At 40.7% G+C, this 24,990-nt stretch overlaps 1 protein-coding gene across 1 annotated transcript; it reads right to left on the reverse strand.

Moving 5' to 3' along the window:
- Nucleotides 1–1,308: 1,308 nt before the first annotated feature.
- On the reverse strand, nt 1,309–22,411 carry LOC104525309 (ras-related protein Rab-3C-like). The gene is made up of 3 exons (XM_010168424.2): nt 22,374–22,411; nt 13,811–13,935; nt 1,309–1,496 (listed from the first exon to the last, which is right to left on the reverse strand). Exons 1-3 carry the CDS (start codon nt 22,409–22,411, stop codon nt 1,309–1,311), a joined length of 351 nt encoding a protein of 116 aa, XP_010166726.2.
- Between the last annotated feature and the right edge of the window lie 2,579 nt (nt 22,412–24,990).

Genomic DNA, 24,990 nt, shown 5'->3' on the forward strand with positions numbered 1-24,990 from the left:
AAATGTCACTGTGACACAAGTAAAGCAGTTGTACAAAGTACTCCAGGGCACAGACATAAGAAACTGCCACCAATTACTAGAGGAGTAGTTTTAAAAGCTATAAAATATGACCATTTTTAACACTTTATTTAAAAATAATTTGTGTACCTCATTCTGCTATCTTCACAGCCTTTTGGTGATCTTATGAATGTATTCAGCCTAACACTAGTGAATGTTGACAATTCTTTATTACTCCTAAAGTTTTTAAAAATCTTGTGAAATTCTGATTTTCTTGTCAACATATGTATCCCCATCAAAGTAAAAATTAGGTCAAACTCCAGTTCACTGACATCAGCAGCACTTCTGCAATAGGTCTGAGTAAAATACAGACATTTGTAGCAAGTGTGGTGATGGTTGTCTAATGGACTGAGTGGGAGATGAAATTCCTGAAAGCTTAAGGTTTGACAGCAACATGACAAGACAGGTTTTGGCTATGAACAACAGAGCATGATGGATTTGACTCTGACAGGGGTAATATAGAACTTTATGTTTAACATCTCATGCAAGTAGAAATGAAAAGAGATATTCAGGCCTACACTGCTGTGGTAGGTATTACCAGGATCTCCGTAATTATGAGAAAATAAGTCCAGTGTCAGAATGGTATTAGACAGACATGCAGTTCTCATGGAAGGGTAAACATACTAGCTATCCAAATAGGATGAAGTACCCAGTAACTCTGAGGGTCTGCACTAAATACCCACACCTAGTTGGAAACTCACGGGAAAGTTTGTTGGCTTTGGGTGTAGGAACTACTTTCTAAATTCTGCAATTTCTAATCAGCCATGATGTGTAACATAATGAGTGTGATCTGGACAGAACGAGGGATTGGCTTACTTAAGGAATATTTCTAAATTGATTTTCAATCAGGGGAAAATATGAGTGGTATCAGGAAGTTTATACTAAAACACCTTAGCCACTACCCTAAGGAATCAACTATATAATTTGAAACTGATGAAGCAAGAGTCAATTCTAGGCAGATGGGGTCTGAGGACATGGCACCAGCTGAAGTAAGTGTAAGGTAAACCAGTAAAAGTAAAGAGAAACTAATAGCCATCCTACATGCAAAAGCCAGATGCTAAGAAATGGATTGTCCTTTCAAACTAATAACCTCTCTATCCCCATATGTATACTCAGCCAGCTGCTGATGTAAAATTAAAGACTTTTCTCCTAAATAAATTAGTAAGACAGTATAAATAAAGGCATATAGACCATTCCTAAATACTCTGTTGGCAACAGAACACACTGGAGCTGCCTTTGCTGATAGCTGCATTAACAGCCGCAGTTGGGCTGCTGTGGAGGAGGGGTGTCCTTTAGCTGTGTGTTCTGCTTGCTGGCAGCAATGGTGGGATCTGTCTCCAGACTCTCCGACATTTTGTCGCAGATGATATCGACAAGTCGCTCAAACGTCTGCTTGACATTAATGTTGTCCTTGGCACTTGTTTCAAAAAATTCAAATCCTAAGGAAATAAACAACATGTTTACATTCAATGCATATTCCAATATCTCCAATAAATACACGAACTTCTCTTGGGCAAGAAAGAGTGGAGAAACATTCAGGAAGCAAACATGTAAGAGCACACATATAAAAGAGTGGTATTGGAAGAGCAATTGAAATTTTAACACAATCAGAGTCATTACACTAGTGCTATTTGCTTTACACTGAACCAGATAAAATCAGGACTGGCCCAAATACATTCCCTTACACAAATTCTACTTCAAACCGGTTTAATCTAAAAATTGACATCAGTTCAAGAGTATTATTATTTTAGAAATGTGCTATATATCCAACCGTTGGAAAGGAATAATCTACTGCTTGATCTCTAACTATTATGTTCCTTTGAACAATATTCAGCTGGAAACAGCCACTTCCGTTTTGTGCCGAAACAGACAACTATGTTTGGGAAAAAGCACATGAAAAAACAAGCAATATAAGGAAAGATTTATGCAATATGATGTCTACTTAAGTTATAGGAGAATCCGTGGGACCAAAAGGACTCTCAATCCCACAAACCAAACTAATTAAAAAATACGCAGATTCACAAAGGAAGAAAACTTCCTTAATTAATTTATACAGAAGGACTGTTTATTTATCCATCTATCCCACTGACTAACCCAAAGGCAAAAATCAGAGCTATCCTTAACCTACAAGGCACACTGGAAGCCTTGTGTAGGAGAGCCAGCTTTCCTAAGCTCCTCCTGTCTGCCCCCATTTGTCCTATGTCTCATGTCCAATGCCTGCCTCCTTCATCTGGGCCAGGTCTGCAACTTGCTGGTCAGCTGGCAATCCAGCAGGTTCTGCTAGCGCTGAGTCTTCACATGCTCTTGCTTCCTTTGCAAAGCATTATATTTTTCAGTTCATTTGTTTTCTAAGCCTTTTCCCCCATACTTCACCTTTTCCCACAGTTACCACATTGCTCACCTGTGGGTTCCCCGCTAATTTAAAGCTTTCTTCTACTTCTGTCTTTACATTATCCTAGTGTTCAATATTAAAACAGTTTACAAAACGTCTAATCCGCTGGTAATTTTTCAGAAGTGGCTAGCGTTCCCACAACTATTTTGATTCTTTCTGATTAAATCCGAATAGCAATGTGCAACAACCACCATGTTTAATTATGAGAAAAATCCCAGTAAGAAAATGTTAATCACTTGAAACTCTTGTCAAAAGGGCAGAAAACAGCTTTTTGCATTTTTTTTTCATGTTGTGTGTGTTTTCTAGTGAATGGCCTAATCTATTTTGAAAGGCCACTTGAAATTTAAATGCATCTAAGTTGATAACTTGCCATCTAAACAGGATGTAATGTGCACATTCAGTCCTATAACTGCTTACCATGTAGCTTTTGCATGTTTGAGTACTAGAGTAGAATTACAGCAGACAATTATATTTAACTTGGCATGATATCCCAGCATGCACTAATAACCAATGCAAAAGCTTAGCCCTCTTTTGAATTTTCTTCATATTTTTAATTTAGGTAAGGTGCCTTGTGCTGAAATGTCACAAAGTGCTAAACTGGCTAAATGCATAGGAACCACACAGAGGCCAAAGGTAGTGCACATACGTAGTTTAGAGAATAAGAGATATAAATATTGTACAGGGATTTGGTCATATTAATTCTATTAATATCACCAAGAAGTGTAAGGATAGCCTCACAGGTATGAGTATACATTGCCATGAAAATTTTTGTTTTTCACAGTTCTCTGGAAAGGAGGAAAATTGTGCATAATAGAAGACCATCTACAGAAAACATATACTGGGAGGAGGTTTGAATCTACATGGAATTGTTTTAGTTTAGCTTGGCTTACACATCTCCTTTGTTCTAAACTATAAGGAAAATGGGAAAAGCCAGTGTAGCCTCACTTGCTGGTGCTTTTAGCTCTCCCACAGAACTCCATGCAGGGGAAGACTACCCAGGTCATTTGGGGACTGCTTTGGGGAAGGAAGATCCTTCACATTTTCAGTGCTCTGTGTTGAAACCTGGCTGCAACTCTTGCACAGCAACACAGTCTGATACTTCCACAACTGTTAGTGTCTGCTTCACAAGAAGCAGGAGGAAAGCAGCTGTTCCAAACAGGAACAAGGAGGACCAGAGGGCAGAAGAGTTGAGGGATAATGAGAGGATGCCTGAGAAATGGCACAGCAAAACCTTGGAGAAAATGACAGGAAGGAGAATGAATCTTACAGTCATTTATGAAGGGTGCAGTTTTTACAGATAAGAAGACAGAATAACTGGCACATGAGATGGTCATGAAATGGCAGATAGGACAGGTAAGTAAGTGACCTGGACAGAGAAAAGCAGAAACTGAAAGGAAAAGAGTCACAAAGAAGAGAGGAGACCCATGTCAGGAAATACTGTAACATGGTCAGGATCAAGAAAAAAGGCCCACTAGCACAGTGAGGATGTTCTACATAGGAACACCCTGAAAGACTTAGAGGCACCCATTCTCTAAGTAAAACAGAGTCTTACAGAGTGTTCAAGCATGAGCATATTTGTTCAAATAAAATAAAAATTGATACTACAGCTGCGGTGAAATCTATGGAATTTCAGTTACAATTTTGATATAAGAAGGAAATTGCAGTCACAGTAGTGGTGAAGATGGGTATCAGGCTATGCTTGTACATACCTCCCATCAACCTAGTCGTTAATTGCCTCGGTGACTCAGGGCCTCCTCAGCTAGACCCTGCATAGATGAGACAATGCACTGGCCTGTGAGAAAGTGACTGAACTCCCAGCTGTGTCCACAACAAAGTATTTGCTTTGTTCTTTACAGGTACTGTAGAGGTGGGAATTTTGGACAGTCCTGGACATTTGTCCAAGCAGACTTTGCTGTGCAGTAGCCATCTGATAGGCACTAATTATATGCTGAGATGTGCTGATGAACATCCTAAGTAGATGGCATCTACATCCTAAGACAAGGCATGCTGGTGGGTTCTCCCCAGGCAGTTCCTACTGTAGAATGGATTCAGCTACACATAGGTAAGACACTTGTAGATGGTCTGTGGAAACTATTCTTGTGGATGCAGAAATGGTCACACAGAACAGTCTTTTGAAGCCAGTTAAGACAGGTATGAGATGCTTTGTGCACAGTTTAAAGCAATTACTGCCAAAGGATTATGGTATGTAGTGAGAACGTAGGACCAGCTGTATTACAAGAATTCAGCAGAACAAGAGTTCAGAGAGTCTCTTTTGATGCAGCTGAAGATACCATTGCAAAGACCCTTGCAACAGAGGTTCCTATTGCTATCTGGACAGCAACTGGCTGTCGTGTGCAGGGGATTCAATTTCCTATGTGACTGTTACCTTATGGAAAAGATCTCAATAAATTAGAGTATCTCTTTTCTTTGTTTAACAATAACTCTCTTTGTGGAACAGTTTCAAAGAGATAGGGATCATTTTTTCCTAGCAGAGTGTGCCTGAAATAAATACCTGAATTCTGATTGTTTTCCATTTTGTTACAGAATATTTTCCAGATCTTTTCCCCCATGAACTCCTCTTGTCCTCACTCATTTTGTAATTATTTTACTATATAGTGCTTAGAGACCTGAAGCTTCTAAAATGCTTGTGTATGAGGGCCTCAGATCTATGCCTTTTAGTACTTTCTTCAGGTTTTTTGCCACTGCTTGTATTAATGGAGAGAAAAGTTTTTCCATGTGAGTATAAGCCCGAAGTGAGGCAACTCTCTGGTGATGTTCAGGGCAGCAGAGCTCAAAGAACACCATGTTCCTACCACCCGTGGTGATCTGTACTGCCTATTCAGTAGGCAGTACAGATCATGCGCATGAGACTGGACCGACAGATTACTGCAAAGTTCTGACAAACCCCAAGAGGCAAGTGGGTTGGTAAGGCAGAACAGAGCTGAAACTGAGAAAATGCAAAACATCAAAGTGCTGCCCGAACATATGAACAATGTGTGTGGAACATGCATCAGGATGTCCTAATTTGAATGCCTCTTTTGTGTTTAATTCAGTTTTCTCTTTGCTGTCCTTGCACTATGCCTCTTTCCCATATCTACCTTCTTCCCAATAGTTTTGACTCAAAGCTGGCAAGTTCTCAGCAGCTCACGCAGAGCACTACAGCAACAGGAACCAGACGGGACACCGGCATGGGGCTGTTTTTCACCTGGTGAGCTATAATGCACATAGAGCAGCTTAGATAGCTGCCCTGAAACATGTGAACACTCTGACTTAGTTCCCTCTCTGACTCACACTTGTACTGGCTCTGCAGTCTCCTTCATCACAGTGCTCATTAACACTTGTTTATGCCTGCTTTTGAAAAACAAGGAAGGGAAAAAAAAAACAACCCAGAACAGAGACCCATATGTGAAGGGAAGAACATTCTGCACCCTCTCATCTTCTTGAGAAAATGTGACATCAAGAGGACACACTAGATAGCAAATTTTAAGCACAATTCCACAGACAATACAGACAAGATCTATGTTAATATTTCACCAGCTGATCAGGAAAACCTTCTGGTTTCAGAGTGTTTGTCCACAATCAAAACAATTTTATTTACCACTCCTGATGTTATGTTTAACAGATGTCCTCAAGAGTGTGTTCCCACAATAACTATCCTTCCTTGAAGATAAGCTCGAACTGTGATCCTTAGTGCTGCTCTTGCCAGTGCCTTGTCCTATCCAGTATTTTGAGGAGTAGTAGGAGAGTGAAATGTCAGAGCAAGAAGCGTCTGCAGGAAGCTGCTACCTTTGTAACAGAGTGGTGTAAAAGGATAAAATCTAGGAAGCCATGGGAATTAATCATTTAACAATGACAAAGGAGAGAAGCTAATGACGCCTTTTTTTTTCTTGGATTTGCATCCTGTGGGCAGTTCTGAGGGGGCACTGGCAGGCACTTATCTTCTTGCCTGCTGTGAATAGTTTCTAATAATATTTTATTTCACATTGCAGGCTGTCAGTCAAGGAAATTGCAAGATCCTTCTCCTCTGCTCAGATGTCCACTTCTTCAGAACTGTTAGTATCTTTGAGAGCTCTGCCCCTCTCTCAAATAGAGAGAAACACATGTCATGGTTGCAAAGGTCATATCTCCTAGGAAACTGAGCTGAAAATAGCTGGTGACTATTGCTGTTCTTCAATGTCCTACACCTGCAACTATGGTAGCAGGTCTGGTTACACTGTGCTCTGCTTTGTAGACCAGTTGGATGGGACCTCTGCTGTCCAAACAAGCCCAAGGGCTGGACTGTGTTAAGAAAAGTCTTAAAACAACACTAATCTACAAAATTGGGCTTTGCTAATATTAGTATTTGCTTTAGCACCATTCTGGATAGAGCTAGCGTAAAGATTGTTAACAGAAATGCTAAGATATTTACCCAAGCTTTAGGGTGTCCAAATTTATTAAAGAAAAAGTTAAAGGGAGCTCTCAGCTGTGACATAATGGAAAGACTTGAGAGACAGTTGCCAGTAACGCCCTAACAAACACCTTTTCCAGTCTTTCAGAACAGAAGGTTTTAATATAAATTCCAGTTGCACTGATTTTGATTGTGGCTTCCAGATACCTTTTATATGAGTGCGTTTGGGCAATAAATTAGATTCATAGAATCATAGAATGGTTTGGATTGGAAGGGACCTCAAAGATCATCTAGTTCCAATCCCCCCGCCTTCAGCAGGGACACCTGCTGGCAAATATTTTTTTTTCTTATTTACATGAGACATTTGTTGAGCAAACACAATCCCTTGCTTCCCATTGTCATTAAGTAACTTCCCTGTAATGCAGCTCCAAGTGTGTGAAAGCAATGACAGGTTGGCATTTCCCCCCTGTAAAAAATCATCCCAGGGACAGGAGCCTTTAACTGCTCTGCCAATACCCTGTGTGTATTGTAACTAAACAGAAGACTCTGTTGTTTGTCAGTGCTGTCAGTCTGCCTCTTTCTTCTGGCACTAACACTTGCCCTTTAAAAAGAGGTAAAAAATGAAGGGCGGAATTATGAACAGGAATGTTGCTGCACAACCCAATTATTTTCATTTTTAATGCAAAGTTAGACACAGCCATATGTCCATACTCTCAGAGCTGCTGGCGACTCTGCCTTCTGCACTGTGGCCTCCAGCCAGCCACAGAGGCAAAACAGAACTCAGTGTCCTAGCAAGATGTGTGCTGAGGTGCCAAGTCCCACTTGATTTCTGATTTAGATGCCAAAATTACAGCCCTAAAAATGCCCCTTTGATTGCTGCCTTAACTCACAGGTGCCTAATACCTCCAGTGTATCCACAGACACCTAACCTACACATTACCTCATACCTCAAGGCAAGTGAAGTTTCACTCCAGCTCTGACACCAGGGAGCTGCTGTCTTGTGCCCCAGTTCTGGAGCGATTCAGAAACCAGTCACTTTCCTGTCCCATCTCAGCAGCAGGCCTGGTCTTGCAGGATTGGTCAGATCACACAGAAGTGCTGTATGCTGAATTGCACCCTATATAAGCTCACAACATTGACAAATGCTCCACTTTTAGGCTTGCTGTGATGCTAAATGAGTTTAAGTTGAAGCAATGCAATTACCCCTGAATTGGGTCTCTCCAGTGTGATGTACATATGTACATATAAGAACAAAAGGAAAACAAAATAGGCAAGGCAAGCTGATGGTGATTTGAAGTAAGAAATATTCTTCTCATTTTTGCTGGAATTTATTTTCAAAGCACTGGGAATTAAGAGAAGGAAATGAAGGGAAAGCTGAAAATAAAGACTTCAAGGAAGAAATTACCCAAAACAGATGAGAAGATAAAGCTGCTTGAGAGAGTCCAGCACAGAGCCACCAAGATGATTAAGGGAGTGGAGCATCTCCCTTATGGGGAAAGGCTGAGGGAGCTGGGTCTCTTTAGCTTGGAGGAGACTGAGGGGAGACCTCATTAATGTTTATAAATATGTTAAGGGCGAATGTCATGAGGATGGAGCCAGGCTCTTCTCAGTGATGCCCAATGATAAGACAAGGAGCAATGGTTGTAAGCTGGTTCACAGGAGGTTCCACTTAAACTTGAGAAGAAACTTCTTTACGGTGAGGGTGACAGAGCACTGGAACAGGCTGCCCAGGGAGGTTGTGGAGTTTCCTTCTCTGGAGATATTCAAAACTTGCCTGGATGCCTTTCTATGTGATTTCGTTTAGGTTCCTGTTCTGGCAGGGAGATTGGACTAGATGATCTTTCGAGGTCCCTTCCAATCCCCAACATTCTGTGATCCTGTGATTCTGTGAGGATGGAGAGGGGAAAACCACTCCAAAATATACAAAATAAAGTATGTATTAAAATCTGAGAGGGAAAATGACTGCCTCTCTGAGTGAGAAGCTGTGGAGGTGCACTGAAGCCCTGGACACTGATGATACTGGGGCATGTAGCATTCAGGGCCCTTTGCAGGTGCCCTGAATGCAGCGCAAGGGCTGGTTTCTGCCAGCCTTTGCAGAAGGGAACGTGAGAGCTCACCTCAGAAAGGGCCTGTTTTGTTTTGTTTTCTGACACTGGTTGGTGGCCTCTGGGAGATAGGGTGTACCAGAATACATTCAGAAAGCAGGTGAGTGCACCCTAAGGCATGCTCACACATGCTGATGCCCAAGCCATGGGTGACTCTGGGTGGCAGAGTGTAAGAAATGTGGAAGCACAGAAAATCTGATGGGAAGGGCACCACCCTGAAACCTGCTGGACAGAACATAGAGACAGAGGTAGATTTTAGCAGTTCATCACACTAGGTGATCACTAGAGGTTCTTCCAGCCAACATTTCTATGATACAACAGCTCTGTTTCCCAGTCCCTTAACCACCTGAGCCAAAAAGGTGGGATAGGAGAAACAGGACCTTACAGAAAACATGGCCACGCATTTGGGGCAGATCTTGAAGTATTCCCCTAGTACCTGGGACAGCATGAGCACAAAAAGTATGGTTTGGACCTATGGAAGGATTGTACTTTTGCAGCAACCTTAGGAGCCCTGGTCTTAAAGATAAAATATACTCTGTAATGGCAGTACTTGCAATTAAAAACTAATGAGTGTTGAAATGATTTGTAGCACACACATAGCAAATAGAAGTTGTACAGAAGCACATGAGCAACCAAAGAACACATATAAAATTATATACCTAATTTGCATTCACTGCAAAATGTCATATATAAATGGAGAAACTCTGTATCAAACTACATACGCAACTGTCCATTTGCATGTGTAGTTAACTCAGAATCTATTCAAAGCTCTGTGCACACCTCTACCTGCTAATCCTTTGCTGGAATATAGATCACAATATATCATACAGACCATGAATAAAAGGAATGAAGAAATTCATGCCATCTGTGAGCTGTTGTTTTTTTTTTTTTTCTCTTCTGATGAGTGACACCAAACTTTTGTGAACATACAAAGCTTTGAACTCAGCTGAGATGCATGAGATTAATATGTCAGAAAAGCTGTGTGATTAATGCAGCTGGCAAGTGCACATGCATTTTACTTACAAGAAGCTCCAAGTTTCTAAAATGCTAAAATACTAAATAAAATACTAATAAAATACTAAAATGCTTTAAAGCATCTAAGTGCTGACTATATTGGGGTTTCACTCAATAGCCAATGCATGTAGTGCTCAGAGCAAACATTAATGATGAGACAAAATAGTATAAGCATAATGTTCCACACCATTTTTTTGTAGTGTTTAGTGAATAAATTAATTTAAATGTGTTTGCTGTGATTTTTGTGTCAATATTAACTTACATTAACTAGTTCTCTCTCCTAGCTGCTTTGTCACGTTTCGTTATTTTCTCAGTAGGATATCTCTGCAAAGTAAAGTTACATAACTCAGCTGAATTTATTTGATCCTATCTCTTTTCACCTCATTCTAACATTACTCTTTTAATGATCCTATTATGTTAAACAACCATAACTAATTTCTGAGAAAAGACTGTACCACTTACAAAAAGTGCTGAATAGGGTGAAAAGGAATGGCTATGGTGTGAGATAGCGTTTGTGTCTGGACTGTTGAAATAGTTAGGGAATTTCAGCCTTGAAAAAGAAGGGGTATGATAGAGACCAACAGTGTTACAGAGCAGGTAACAGAAAACAATTGTTCACTGTTTCTCAGAATGTAACAGTGAAGAAGCATAAAATAAAACTAGCAAGTGGCTGCTTCAAAGCAGAAGCAGATAACAGATAAACTGTGCATATTTAAAGGATACTGTGGATGGTATGATTTTATATGATTTCAAAGACATCATTGGACAAGTCCATGGGAAAAAATAATGAAAGGGCTATTGAATATAAAGATACTGCCTTTGATTTATGAGACCCACAAATAAAACTTGCTACAGTCTGGGAAATTATCACTGTATGTTTATCCTTTTACATCTTACACAAGGCACCTACTTCTGGTCATTACTGTAGGCAAGGTAGTACGCTGCTTGCAGCTATGATATGTGGTGGCATCACCAGTGTCATGCCCTGTGTTATTAACAACAAACTTCAAAAAAATAGAAAATGGAAATGAGACAAATCCTGTCTTCATAAACATTCTGTTAATTTCCCTTCAAGGTCAGGTCCGGTTTTCTTAACCATTCCTTCTCTTTGTTGTGAATTTCTGTTAGTGTTGTGAGAGAGGTACTTGGAGCTACCACAGGATACTTGACTAGTTTATTCAGGCATTTGCAGGTAAAGAGGCCTATTGCTGGTTGATCTAAACCACTTATTTGGGTTACACTTGATAAATAAGCCAGCACTGAGATTTAAAGAAATGATTGATTACACCTTGTTAATAAAATTGAAGGCTGCAATTTTCAGAGAGGTCAGCACCCATAGAAGAGGTGCAATTTTCCAATAAATCTGTTCTCAACAGGACACCATGTTTCCCAGAGGGTTAAATGCCCAATGCTCTTTTTGACCTTTTGAAAACCTGGCCCAAAATGGACATGTATTATTTTTCTCAATGGTTTCAAATAAGCCAGGGCTGAAAATAAAACCACACTTGAAAACAGAGTGTTTCACATGTTCTTTGGACAGCATTCATGCATTGTACTTGCTCGTAATTGTGGCTGCAATCTACATTGCAGACCATGGCATTCAAAAGCCTCGCAGTCTTAAAAGATCTTGCTGGACACAAAAATCTATACTGTTATTTTTAAAACCTGCCCACAACAGGTGTTATCAACTCACTGGCCAAGAAAGAGAAGACAGTCCCAAGTGTTTTACACAACACGTGCCCTTCAAACTGACCAACACGGCCAAAGCACTTACTACAGTTAAGGAAAACTTGTTTTTCTACTTTTCCTGACATGACCTCCCACAATCTCTGAGCAGATTTAGGAAATAATTGCATCTGTACAGGAAACATATAAACATTTGTGTGTGCAGTCTGATTACACTAAATGACATACTGGATCAGAGCCACAATTTATCCAAGACAATAATCTGCCCTTGGTATAACAACAGGACGTACATCTGAGAAAGGAAAATCCCAGAGTAGATAAAGACAGGAACTGTGGATAATCTGCTTCCATAAAGATTGAATCTAAATCCCAGAAGTTAGAGTTTGCTTTAAAGCCTGAAACATGAATTTTGATATCTATCTTATTACTCTTTGTTTTTGCAAGCATTGACTATTACAGCTGAGAATTCTAGACTGTACAACATACAAACTTCCTTTTCATCTTGCTAAATTCATGACCTTGGGGACTCTTTGTCAACTCACTGCATTAATCTTTCTATAGGAAAATAGTTAGAAGAATAGAAATTCAGATTGGTTATGTGACTTAAAAAAAATTCTTCCAACTTTACAGTGTAAATTTATGTTTATTGCCTGACATTTTAATGCCTGGTCTAAATTTGAGGTAAATTAGATTTTTTATTTTATCACTCTCACCATTGAATACACTTTCCTAGTTCTTATATAAATGAAAAAATGTTAGAAATGCTTACAGAAGGACAAACAGATTATAAAAATATATACAAAATGTGACAGCTATTTCTGCAAAGAAAAATATCCTCTGTTAAAGCAGGTGCAATGGTAACCAATTTGGTTTTGTTGAAAACCATTTTAGAAATTCAGTTTTTCACAAATGTTGGCAATTTTTATGGACATAACCTGCTGTTAAATCTTTTCTGTCACCTTGAAAGGTGACAGAAAGCTATGAATATACATAAGTTAAGAACCACCAGCATGGGATTAGATCCAGCACAGGTGGTATACTGTGAAATGCCACCATTGCTGTTTCCCATGCAATCACTCTTAACTTTCCTCTAAACACCTATATAGGAATAGTGACAAGGAGATCTTAGTTACACACGTATTCACCAGACTGAGCCTTTACTACAGTCAGTTTTAAAAATAATAACAAACCCATGCCCAATACAGCACAGAAATAGACTTCCAACAATTCTGGACTTTGATTTGCACACCCACTAAGCATGCTCACCAGAGATCAGCAAATTTGAAGGAAAAAAACCAAAACAAGCAGGTTGTAGTATTATGATGATGCTCTGGAGATTTTCCATTACAGTTTAACCAGTGTCAACTCAAAAGCATTTCATGGTATGAAAGGATATCACTGCTGGGCAGAAACAGAAAGAACAGAGATGTTCACAGCTCTGTAATTTTCTGTGTCGACAACATTTGCCTCCTAGAGGGACACTTTATGAAACAGAGGTTTGAGTTATTTCTACCTGTGTAAATGTGTTATTTACACCTGTGTAAAAGTGAACTGTTAGCAGTGGGAGCTGGATATTGGCATATTTCTGTTTGGGATTCTTGGTATTGGAAATTATAATCCAAATGTTCTCAACTTGCAAAAAGTTGACATTTCAAGTAAGCTGTTTCTTCAATCTCTCCTCAATTTTTATTAGTTTTTTGGTGTTCTTTTTAAAATTTTTCCCTGGCTAGGATATATCTGACTGTAGCTATAACTGTCTAAACGTATTGTATATGTACAAACATGCATTTAATCTTGCTGTTTATCACAAAGGCCATAAAGTACTTCCTATCTAAGGAAGAGCATAAGGAACACTTTATTAGATATGTCTTCAGTCTAAGCCAGCCTCTGAGCCAGCACTGGTCTTGTGGACACTTTTAGATGACAGACATGTCACAGCTCTGCATACTGTCATCCCTGGACACACGTTCATTCTAATGATGTTACAGTATTAGTGACATCAAGGACAGTTCAGACCTCAGCCTGCAGGAACAAAAAGGCGGTGGTGTATGACCTTCCTTTACGGTGAATGTTTCACAAGCAGTTCATTACAAGTACTGTAGCAATTAGTGAAATAACTTTGTGCATTCTCACAAGCAATCACAAAGCTTTTGTCATTTGTTTTCTTACCAAGTTGCTCTGCTAAATGTTTGCCTCTCTCAGTGAAGATTACTCGTTCATCCTCCATGTCACATTTGTTACCGACCAAAATTACCTGGGCATTATCCCAAGAGTATGTTTTGATTTGAGTTGACCTTAAAAGAGAAACATAGAGAGAGAGAAGTCAAAGCAAAGCAAATTCCCCTTAAATCAATTTCAAACAGAATTGTAACATGACAAAAAGACAATACTGATTTTGACACCTAGGGTAACATCATTCTGTTTAATTCTGGGTTTCAAATAAAATAAGGATTATATTTCAGAAATTATTTTTTACAGGAATAGTATCAATACAGGTCTTACTTTTGCTTGTTAAAACAAGACAGTTTTTCAGTATTTTCTCCTACCATCTATATTTTTAGAAAGAAGTGGTGACACTTTTTCCCACACAATTTAAAAAAAGTATTTTCACATTTTAATACAAACTTTATCATCTAAAACCAGAGCTTTGAAACAAAATCAACAACTTATTCATTTCTTATCTTTCACCTTTTAGACTCAGAATCTAAATTTATCAGCAAAACTTCAAAGCCAGTCTGTCTTCTTTCTCTTGTTTCTCTCCAGTACTTTCCACTATAGGTCTTTGACCAACCAGGATGACAGCAATTTTTACATTGTGCATTAAAGCCATGGACAGGGGCTGAGTTTGAACTTTGATTTACTTTCCATTTAAATTATACAAGCCTTAATATGCAGACCAGACCCAGTTCTTAGGTAAGTCTGCTGCCTCCCTGGGGCCTAGGTTAAGGATGTGAAGATCAAGCTTCCTACCCTGGTACTACCCTTCAGATTACTATCCATTACTGATTTTTCAGGTGGGCAATGATGAAGTCACAACAAGGAGTCTGAGGACAATCAAGAGAGACTTCAGGGCCTTGGGATGAATGGTTAAGGGATCAGGAGCACAAGTAGCGCTCTGCTCTACCCCTCAGGTTTCAGGGAATGATGAGGGAAGAAATAGGCAGAGCCAGAACATCAATACCCAGCTCCAAGCCTGCTGTCAGCAGCAAAATTCTGTGTTTTTTGATCATGAGTTGGTCTACATGAGACGAGGCCTGCTGGTGACAGATGGGTACACTTGTCTCAAAGGGGCAAAATGATCCTTGCACAGGACTTGCAGGGCTCATTGAAAGAGCTTTAAACTAGATTGGAAGGGGGAAAGGGATGAAACCAGGCTCACTAAAGATAAGCCTGGGGGTGGCACACCAATCACAGAATGGTAGTGGTTGGAAGGGACCTCTGGAGATCATCCAGTCCAACTTCCTTGCCAAAGCAGGTAAAAGTTTGAGGGACAGTGTGCTAGTGATGTCCTTCAGCCTGCCATCTCAGTGGAGCAGGGGATGGAATGCTGTGCAACAGCAGAAGTGCAAGGGTTATTGATGTGTTAGAAACTATGGAAATGCCTGAGTACAGTCATGTAGGAATTAGAGCTTCTCCCCCAGAAAAGGTGGCAGGATCAATAACCCAAAGGAAGTTTATCTATACCAATGCATGCAGCCCAGGCAACAAACAGGAGGAACTGGAAGCTATTGGGCAGCAGGAAAACTATGACATAGTTGCCATCATGGAAACATGGTGGGGTGACTTGCACAACTGAAGGACTGTGATGGATGACTACAAACTCTTCAGAAGGGATAGGCAAGGAAGGAGAGACAGTAGGGTAGCCCTCTATGTTAGGGAGTGTTTTTATTGTCAAGAGCTTAATGACACTGACAATAGGGTTGAGAGGTTATGGATAAGAATCAGGGTGAAGGCCAACAAGGCAGTTATCATGGTCGAGTCTGTTATTATCCACCCCACCAGGATGAGGAGGTAGACAAAATATTCTATAAGCAGGTGGGAGAAGTATTGCGATCACCAGCCCTTATTCCCATGGGGGACTTCAACTTGACAGCTATCTGCTGGAAATACAACATAGCGAGAGTAAACAGTCTAGGAGGTTCCTGGAGTGTGTGGAAAATAACTTCCTGACACAGCTGGTGATGGAGCGAACTAGGAAATGTGCTCTGCTGGACCTGTTTGCAAACAGAGAAGGACTTTTGGGTGATATGGTGGCTAAAGTCTGTCTTGGGCACAGTGATCATGAAATGATAGTTTTCAGTTCTTGGAGAAGTCAGGAAAGGGGTCAGCACAACTGCTACCCTGGATGTCTGGAGGGCAGATTTTGTTTTGTTTGGGAGCCTGGTTGACAGAGTACTTTGGGAAGCAGTCCTGAAGGGCAAAGGAGTCCAGGAGGGCTGGACATCGCTCAAGAAGGAAATCTTAAAGGCACAGGAGCAGGCTGTCCCCATGTGTCAAAAGATGAGCCAGCAGCAAAGAAGACTGGCCTGGCTGAACAGAGATTTGGCTGGAACTTAGGAAAAAAAAATTTATGGTCCTTGGAAGAAGGGGCAGGCTACTCAGGAGGACAACAAGGATGTTGTGTGTAGGCAGGATAAAATTAGAAGAGCAGAAGCCCAGCTAGAACTTAATCTGGCAACTACTGTATGAGACAACAGAAAAAGTTCCTATAAATACATCGGTGGCAAAAGGAAGGCTAAGGAGAATCTCCATCCTTTATTGGATGTGGGGGCAGAGTGACAAAGGATGAAGAAAACTCTGAAGTCCTTAATGCCTTCTTTGCCTCAGTCTTTAATAGTTAGACCAGTTGTTCACCAGGTGCCCAGCCCCCTGAGCTGGAAGACAGAGATGGGGAGCAGAATAAAGTCCCTATGATCCAAGGGGCAAGAAAAGAGTTAGCAATCTGATACACCACTTAGACATACCCAAATCTAGGGGCTGTATGGGATCCACCCAAGGGTATTGAGGGAGCTGGTAGAAGTTCCAAGCCATTTTACATAATTTATCATCAGTCCTGGCTAATAGTTGACTAGAGGTTAGCAAATGTGATGTCTGTCTACAAGGGCAGGAAGGAGGACCCAGGGAACTACAGGCCTGTCAGTCTGACCTTGGTGCCAGGGAAGGTTATGGAGCAGATCATCTTGAGTGCTATCATGTGGCACATGCAGGACAAGCAGATGATCACGCCCAGTCAGCATGGGTTTATGAAAGACAGGGCCTGCTTGACTGAAATGATCTCCTTCTCTGAAAAGGTGAGCTGCTTAGTGGATGAGGGAAAGGCTGTGGATGTTGTCTGTCTGGACTTTAGTAAAGCCTTTGACACCATTTCCCACAGAATTCACCCGCAGAAACTGGCTGCTCATGGCTTAGATGGGTGTATTCTTCACTGGGTGGAAAACTAGTTGGTTGGCTGGGCCCAAAGAGTTGTGGTGAATGGAGTTAAATCCAGTTGGCAGCTGGTCACAAGTAGTGTTCCCTAGAGCTCAGTACTGGGGCCAGCTCTGTTCTATATTCTTATCAATGATCTGGATGAGGGGATTGAGTGCAAACTCAGTAAGTTTGCAGGTGACACCAAGCCAGGCAGGAGTGTTGATCTGCTTGAGGGTAGGAAGGCTCTACAGAGGAATCTGGACAGGTTGGATCGATGGACCGAGGCCAATTGTATGAGGTTCAACAAGGCCAAATGCTGGGTCCTGCACTTGGATCACAACAACCTCATGCAATGCTACAGGCTTGGGGAGGAGTGGCTGGAGAGATGTCTGGCGGAAAAGAACCTGGGTGTATTGGTTGATAGCCAGCTAAATATTAGCCAGCAGTGTCCCCCCAAGGAAGCCAACAGCATCCTGGCCCTTATCAGAAATCGTGTGGCCAGAAGGACCAGGGAAATTATCATCCTCCTGTACTCAGCACTGGTGAGGCCGCACCTTGAGTACTCTGTCCAGTTTTTGGCCCCTCACTACAAGAAGGACTCTGAGTTGCTGGAGCGTGTCCAAAGAAGAGCAATGAAGCTGCTGAAGGGTCTAGAGAACAAGTCTTATGAGGAGTGGCTGAGGGAACTGGAGTTGTTTAGTCTGAAGAAAAGGAGACTGAGGGGAGACCTTATTGCTCTCTACAACTACCTGAAAGGAGGCTGTAGTGAGATGGGTGTTGGTCTCTTCTCCCAAGTAACAAATGATAGGACAAGAGGAAATGACCTCAAGTTGCACCAGGGGAGCTTTAGATTGGATATTTGGAAAAATTTCTTCACCAAAAGGGTTGTCAAATGTTGGAACAGGCTGCCCAGCAAAGTGGTTGAGTCACTATGCCTGTGGGTATTTAAAAGATGTGTAGATGTGGTGCCCTAGGGACATGGTTTAGTGGAGGACTTGGCAGCGTTAGGTCTATGGTTGGACTCAATGATCTTAAAGATCTTTTCCAACCAAAGTGATTCTATGGCTTTATGATCTCTTCTGTTCCCATATGATCAATGGAAAGAAAAAAGATGTAGAGCATCTTTCTCTGTCTCTTCTCTCCCTTTCCCTCTCTCTTTGGACAGTGCAGGGTGCTTAGGAAAACTGCATTTGAATAGAAACTAAGCTGCTTAGTTACACATTTAGGACAGGATGTGCTGGAAGGGAATCCTGTTGTGTATCAGAGCCCCAGGTCTCTGTGACAAAAGATGAAGCAGTTTCAAAAATCTGTCACCTAAGTGTTTTGGAAGCTCGCTTGTGGGGTTGCTACGTTCAGTAGAGACCCTTTATCATAGCACAGTTATTATCTCTACATATTCAGATCCCTGTCTACAAAATGTTTCATGCACAAAAAAGATTTTTATGTAGTCTGACAACCATTTCTAGTAAAAGACAGACAACGTACCAAACCTCCACAGCTGGCTTTGCTTATTGCAAGACCAGAGGGATGGACATGGGCAAAAACTGCTACAGCTATCTTTGTAACCCTGGGTCCAATGCCATTACCCACAGGCCCAGACGCCCCTTCATGAGTCAAAGCACCTTTAAGCCATTTGTGATGTCTTTGCAGTGCCAGGCAGAAGAATTTAAGGGGAAGGATCACACTGCCTTTAGGGTTGTTTTACTTTATCGGAATGACCAATAAGAAACTGGAGCAAGCCCCAGGCCTTTTATGCTACAGACTGTTCCCTGGGTCTGCTCTGATCTTTCCTGCAAGAAATGGACATTGTGCTATTTTAAATCTGTTTGATAGTAATTTGAGTAGGTGATCGTAAGGTACCATGATCAAAGCAGAGGTCAGACTTCCTTGTACACTTACATTTTATGAAAGATACAATTGCTCAGAAAAAAAGGCACTGTGCTTTCATTTGGGCAGAAATGTTCTTTTGGAGCCATACTGAGTTCTTCTGGGATTTGTGGTTAAGCAAAATAGAACCTTTTTTTTTTTTTTTTTTTTTTTTAACCAGAACTACATTTGTCACCATAGTAACTTTGCAAATACTAGTAGCTCAAACGTCAGAGGATGTTAGTCCATTAAGGACTAAAAGAGCTTAGCTTTGAACAGGTTATGAGCTGGGGGTCAATTTGTTCCTCTTATGTCAGCAGAAAATTGAAGATGTTTCAAAAGCAAAATATACAGTAAAAATATTAAGCTTTACAGAAGGAATTACTTGCGTAGTCTGCAAAGGTGAAATACAAGAAATACAACACAGAGAAATATTGTCACATCAGTGTAAAGAGAATTCATTCAGACTTGTTTTGCAGACTTTCACTCCAGAACATTACATGAGTTGCTTTGCCTACAAATGTAACCCCCTTCATTTTACTGTAGCCAGATGTGATTTATCATTCTATGAAATATGAACCTATGCATTCAAATGCTTCTCACTACCAAAGCTACTTATTTTATTCTTAGACATTTTTATCTAGTTTGCTTATGTCTCATCTTCTAGTTATAAAGAATTTTTTAAGTAACAAGAGATTTTGTGCTTGATAACAATTCCAAAAGCTTATGTTTTGCAAAAGACTCTGTAGTGCAAAAATACAACTGATTGACTGTGAAAATCAGTCAAATGCATCCCCACCCAACCCCACATCAGTAGGAACTTGGATACAAAGAATATAATAGGCTTATCACTGTTACATTCTCTTTTAGATGTTTTCTTTTCCACTAATGGCTTCTATAGATTTTGGTTCCCACAATTCTCCACAAAAGCCAACACATACGTCATTTGAGAAAGACATTTTGCCGTTCCTTGTATACATGACCTTTCAAATGACCGAGGTTTCTGATTAATCCAAAACACAAACCGTTGTCCTTGTAAAGAAAAGGCAAAGCTGATGTTTGCAGTATGCTGAATACAGTCAGTCTCAGTGACCTGGTGTATGTCAATAGCAATTTATCCTGTAAATCTTTCACATTCTAGTTGTATGGTAGGCAGGCAATCAGAAACATGCTTGAATTTTTATAATACATAGACGTGAGAGGGGCAGATTAATGCAGGAGTTCAATGATCCATTACTTTCAGCAATCAATGCAAGACTTGTTCTCCTTGTCATATTCCTTGTTAGAAAAGAGCACTTGCTGAGTGCCAGCTAAAGCAATGCTGTTTGCTCATCTTAAAATAGTGCTGTATTTTCCATTGCTGGTTCAAAGTACTGTAAAGTTACATCAATATATCTCAAAAAGAGTTTTGGACTGTAATGACAGAAGACTGTCAAAGACAATATGGAGGCTTTTTTCCTTTGTTTGGTGGAATGAAATACTATGTGAAAAAATGTTCAAAACACAGTATTGTGTTTTGAACACAGAAACCCTACTTTGTTTGAAATGAACCCTAAAGGAGAGGCAATGTAAAACAGTTCACATTGGCATATGTCTGTATGCACACTGCTTCAGTATTACCATGCTACCTAGTTCTGGTCCTAGGAAACACCTTGTAATACTTGTTAGTTCACAAAATATTCTTCTGAAAATATTGCTTTTTAGTTATAACAAGATTTGGTATTGCTGCCACATACAACACTGTCATTTACTGAAGGAGAGAATAAAACTATTATTGTCTAGGCAAAGCTATCCACTGTTACCTCATCTCTCATGAGCACACTGGTTTCAAATTGAATATTACAATGCTAAAAATGGTGAACACACCATTATAAAGACCAAAGACACTATTGTCATGCACTACTCCCCTCTGAGTGTGCCAAAAAAATTAAATGTCAGTTCTGGTTGTAACCAGGCATAGTGAAATGCACCTTCATGACAGAAAGCAAGTAGTAGGTAAAAGGTCTGTGTTACAGCACTTTATCTTTTGGTAAAAGATCAGGTACAAGCTTAAAGGGCTATATCTATTCTCGGATAAGACTCTCTTTAGGTCTGTAAAAGAATCAGTTTAATAACAAACATGGTTCTATCAGGAAGGCTGAAACCAACAAAACTTTCAAAGAAGCGGGAGATTAACCTTTGTGCAGCAGCACGACCCTGTACACTGCAGCCTGTACATGCAAGAGCTTCAAATAACTGTGCAGGCAACAATGATGGGATGTCTGTGTGTGCTCGTTTGGGCAGCTTACTAGGAGTGCTGCACAGCATGATGGAGTGGTGTTCAGAAATACGCAGCCCCACCTGGTTAAGGTAGCTGTGATGCTAGAAGCCAAGGTAGCTAGCACAGAGGAATATGAGATCACTGCTGTGATGTCACTGTTGTGCAAACTAGCTTGTTCACATTAAATTATGTGATAAAAACTCATCTGCACATCCACGAGGGAGTACAGAGGGATGATGGCAGATGGGAGAGCCTAAATAATACCCTGGCCCTGGCTGCTTAGCAGGAGCCATCAGCCTGTCAAAGGCCCATGTCCACAAGCTTAGAAGAGCATAGGGGCACAAAGGCAGATGACAACCCAAATTAAGGACTCAGACAAAGAGACACCACATCCAGGTCCCTCCCAGGCCTGTCCCAGGAGATCCTCAGCAACACTGTCCAGGCATGAAACCTGTCACCATGGGTCAACACTGGTGGCTTGTACATCCAAGGGCCAGCAATTGGGAAGACTGGGATCCAGGGGCAGATACTCGACAGTGTGAGCATACAAGCTCACAGGGACTTGTGCTCTATATATATCTACACAGATACATATTCTCACTAGCAGACCTCCATGCTGCTCTGCCAGGGAGGGCAGCAGGATGAGGCTGTTGGTGCTGTTTCTGCTTGTGGGAGTGCTCTGTGGGTCTGTCTGTGATCTGTGTGGCTGGCCATATCTGTGTTGTACATGTGTGTGTTGTGTGAACATGCCTGCTGGGAATACATCTTCAGCATCACTACTGGTTTGACCTGGGGCATGGAGCTGCAGCAGCCTCCCCTCTGTTGAGCTGTCAGATCCAGTACGACATACTTTCCCCTGGGAGTTCAGACTTAACTTGGCTATGCCTGGGTAACACTGCATTGTACCCTGGAGAAACTGCTACAGAGCCAAACCTGATTCTTATCGTACTTGATACGTTTCAGGTTGCACCCACTGATTGGCATACTTTAGGGTTCACTCTGAATAAATCTCCAGAGGATCACTTTATACTAACTTATATATGTCCAGAACAAATATTAATCTAACCTGGAACAGTCTCTATTATATTCTTACCCACAGACAACAAGGGTAGCAAACAAATATATTCAATAAAGATATGCCCATATAGTAAATATATCAGGAATATGAACTTTTAGAGACAGTCACAATCTACGTACCACTCTTTGGACCTAGAGCCCTCCAAGGATGCTGCCATCCCTATAGGGGCTGTTTTCTATGGGTTTTTTAGATAAATTCTGTACTAAATCACATGCACTGACAGCAGAGAAACACCCTTATAAAAATGCTCTAGAAGGGACCATGTATAATGTTTATTCCAGCAAGTTCAGGGAAAATGTTATACTTCTGATGTGCTGGTTTCAAGAAAGCATATGCAATTGATTGGACTGCATCAACTTGTCAGGAAAAAAAAAGAAAAAAAAAAAGGAAAAAAACCCCCTAGCTTAGTATCAAAGTTAGAAAACCTCAAAACCTTTTTATTTTTTGAAGTTATTGTTGAGTTCACTGATTGATGGTTAAAATTATCCCATCTCTGTCCCTAGAATAGTGTCTCCAAAGCCCATCAGCTGAACTATCAGGGATCGCAATATAGTGCCAGGATCTGAGGTGGAGTCCCCGTTATCTATTCTCAAACTTTCTCAGTTTATTTAAGTATTTGGTGAGGGGGACTGTTAGAGAAGCAGCTATGAGTTTGGAGGTGTCCAAAAGCATTCAGTGCCCCCAGCTGAACTTCCTCTCTTTATTCGCAAGTGATCAAGCCAAATGCCTGGCTACCTCTGAGCAGGAAGGCTTGCTTTCCAGCATTTTCAAGAGACATAGTTTTCCTTCTGTAATTGAGGCAATAGATGACATCTTTCCCCTCTTCCCCCAGTGCCCATCCTATGATGTGGAAAGGTATGTCACAGCCCTCTCCAATCACTGACACAGACTGGGATAGTAAGGGGAAGATCTGCCATTCCAATCTTTTCAGAGGATGGGATTGTGTCAGAAGCACTTTTCCACCCTCCTTGTCTGTGAGGAGCTCTGGCACTTTCTCCATTCAAGTTGTCTTTTCCATGTGGTAATTCTGAGATCTCCCTCATACTACCAAGTGTCTTTTATACTTCAGTGTGTACCATATGCTCCATTCCTTTCCCTATGCCCTCATTTATGTCTTCTAAACTCTTATTATTCCCAGTTGTTCTGATAAGTTATGTGCCTTAGGAATGTCCCTGTATCTTGGAGTTTTCCCATCTCCTCTCTCTATCCCACTCACCTTGGGGACAGGATGGAGATGGGATCTATAGAGGTCCCAGCACATTAAATGGTTGTAATGCTCAGTCTTGATGGTTATACAGAAGCTGGCCCTGTACCAGTTGCTCTGCACTTGGTCCTCAGACCCTGCCGCAGTGAGGGCAGGGAGAGAGGTGGCCTCAGGCTTTCCATCTGTTCTCCAGTAAATAATCCACAGTTAGTGGGAGAAGAGCCATCTAAAATGTATAAATCTAACAACCAAAAACTTCAACGCAACTTTCTGACTGGGATTTTGAAGATAATGCAAAGGTTAAAAATTTGAAGCATTCTGAGGAAAAACTAGACTTCTAGAAGAGTCCTGGAGTACTTGAATACTAGATTTTTGTGGCCATGGTTACTGGAATAGCAAGAATATACTAGAAATAATTAGTCATAACATCAGTAATAATAAAAAGAAGACCCTAATATTTGCCAGATTTTAGTTGAGCTGATACTCAGCTGGGGGGCATATACAGCCCCAAGAAACAGAACTAGCTTTGAGGAACAGTTCAGGATCTTTCCTACCTTACTGATGAGGAAGATCTGGATATTTACAACTTTTAAACTCAGACTATCACTACTCATTTCAACATTCTGGCATGCTTCAGCTGAGAGCCATAAAAGCTCAATGAATACAGATAATACAAATAATTTTACCTCTTCCTTTAATGAACCCCTTTATAATTATTGAAGCAATTAATGAAAACCAAGAAAAGCAATCAATAAAGGAAATAATTATTAAAATAGAAAACTGAGGTAGGTGAACCTGTGACAGGAATGGGAAAATTGCACCTCGATACTTCTCAATGAGGATTTAAATCTAGTGGACATCCTAGTGTCTCCACTTCTATTCAGAAGAGATGACAGATACTGAATATGAGATGCTTATTTTCAGTGATGGTACCAGCATCTGCTGACTACAAGTTCTTATTAACATATGGTAAAGAATAGGCTAAGATGTCCCAGCAACACAGGAGTATTGAATAAGGATAGAGGGTGGAAAATAAGAGGAAAAAATGAACAAAATACATTTCTTCCATCCTCAGTATCACAAAGTAGCAAGGGAAAATGATCTGGGAGATGTAGATGCAATAGCAAAAATGGGATATACCAACATCTCTACTCTTGCAGCAGACTGGAATATCGAGAATAGTCCAGGACTGAGTATATTTGATGTGTCAGTTATTTTTTATACAATATTATGTTTCCTATCTGGATTGAAGGGCAAATGAATGGAAAAATGTCTTATGATTGTGAAATAAACTGATACTGAAGAAACCAGAAGAATACCAATGAGTCACCACTTCCTTCTGACAGCCTTTATCTTTCTTGTGCAGAGCCAAAGACTGCACACCGTGCAATGAAAGGCTACATATTTAACCTTCCCTTGGAGGAAGATAAATCAATGATGCAGAAGCTGCATGACAGGTATGACACTAACAAATTTCTGGTTCAATTTCAGCCAGAAGGCTAGTCAAAATGCACATTATCCAGAACATCCCA

Source organism: Antrostomus carolinensis, unplaced genomic scaffold, assembly GCF_000700745.2.
Source record: "Antrostomus carolinensis isolate BGI_N321 unplaced genomic scaffold, ASM70074v2 scaffold6545, whole genome shotgun sequence".
NCBI lineage: Eukaryota > Metazoa > Chordata > Aves > Caprimulgiformes > Caprimulgidae > Antrostomus > Antrostomus carolinensis.

Coding starts and splice junctions, on each gene's coding strand:
- LOC104525309 (XM_010168424.2), bottom strand. CDS start 22,411: ATGGCAGCATCCTTGGAGGGCTCTAGGTCCAAAGAGTG. Junction 13,936..22,373: donor GGCTCTAGGTCCAAAGAGTG/GTACGTAGATTG, acceptor TTCTCTTTTAAG/GTCAACTCAAATCAAAACAT. Junction 1,497..13,810: donor ACATTTAGCAGAGCAACTTG/GTAAGAAAACAA, acceptor TTATTTCCTTAG/GATTTGAATTTTTTGAAACA.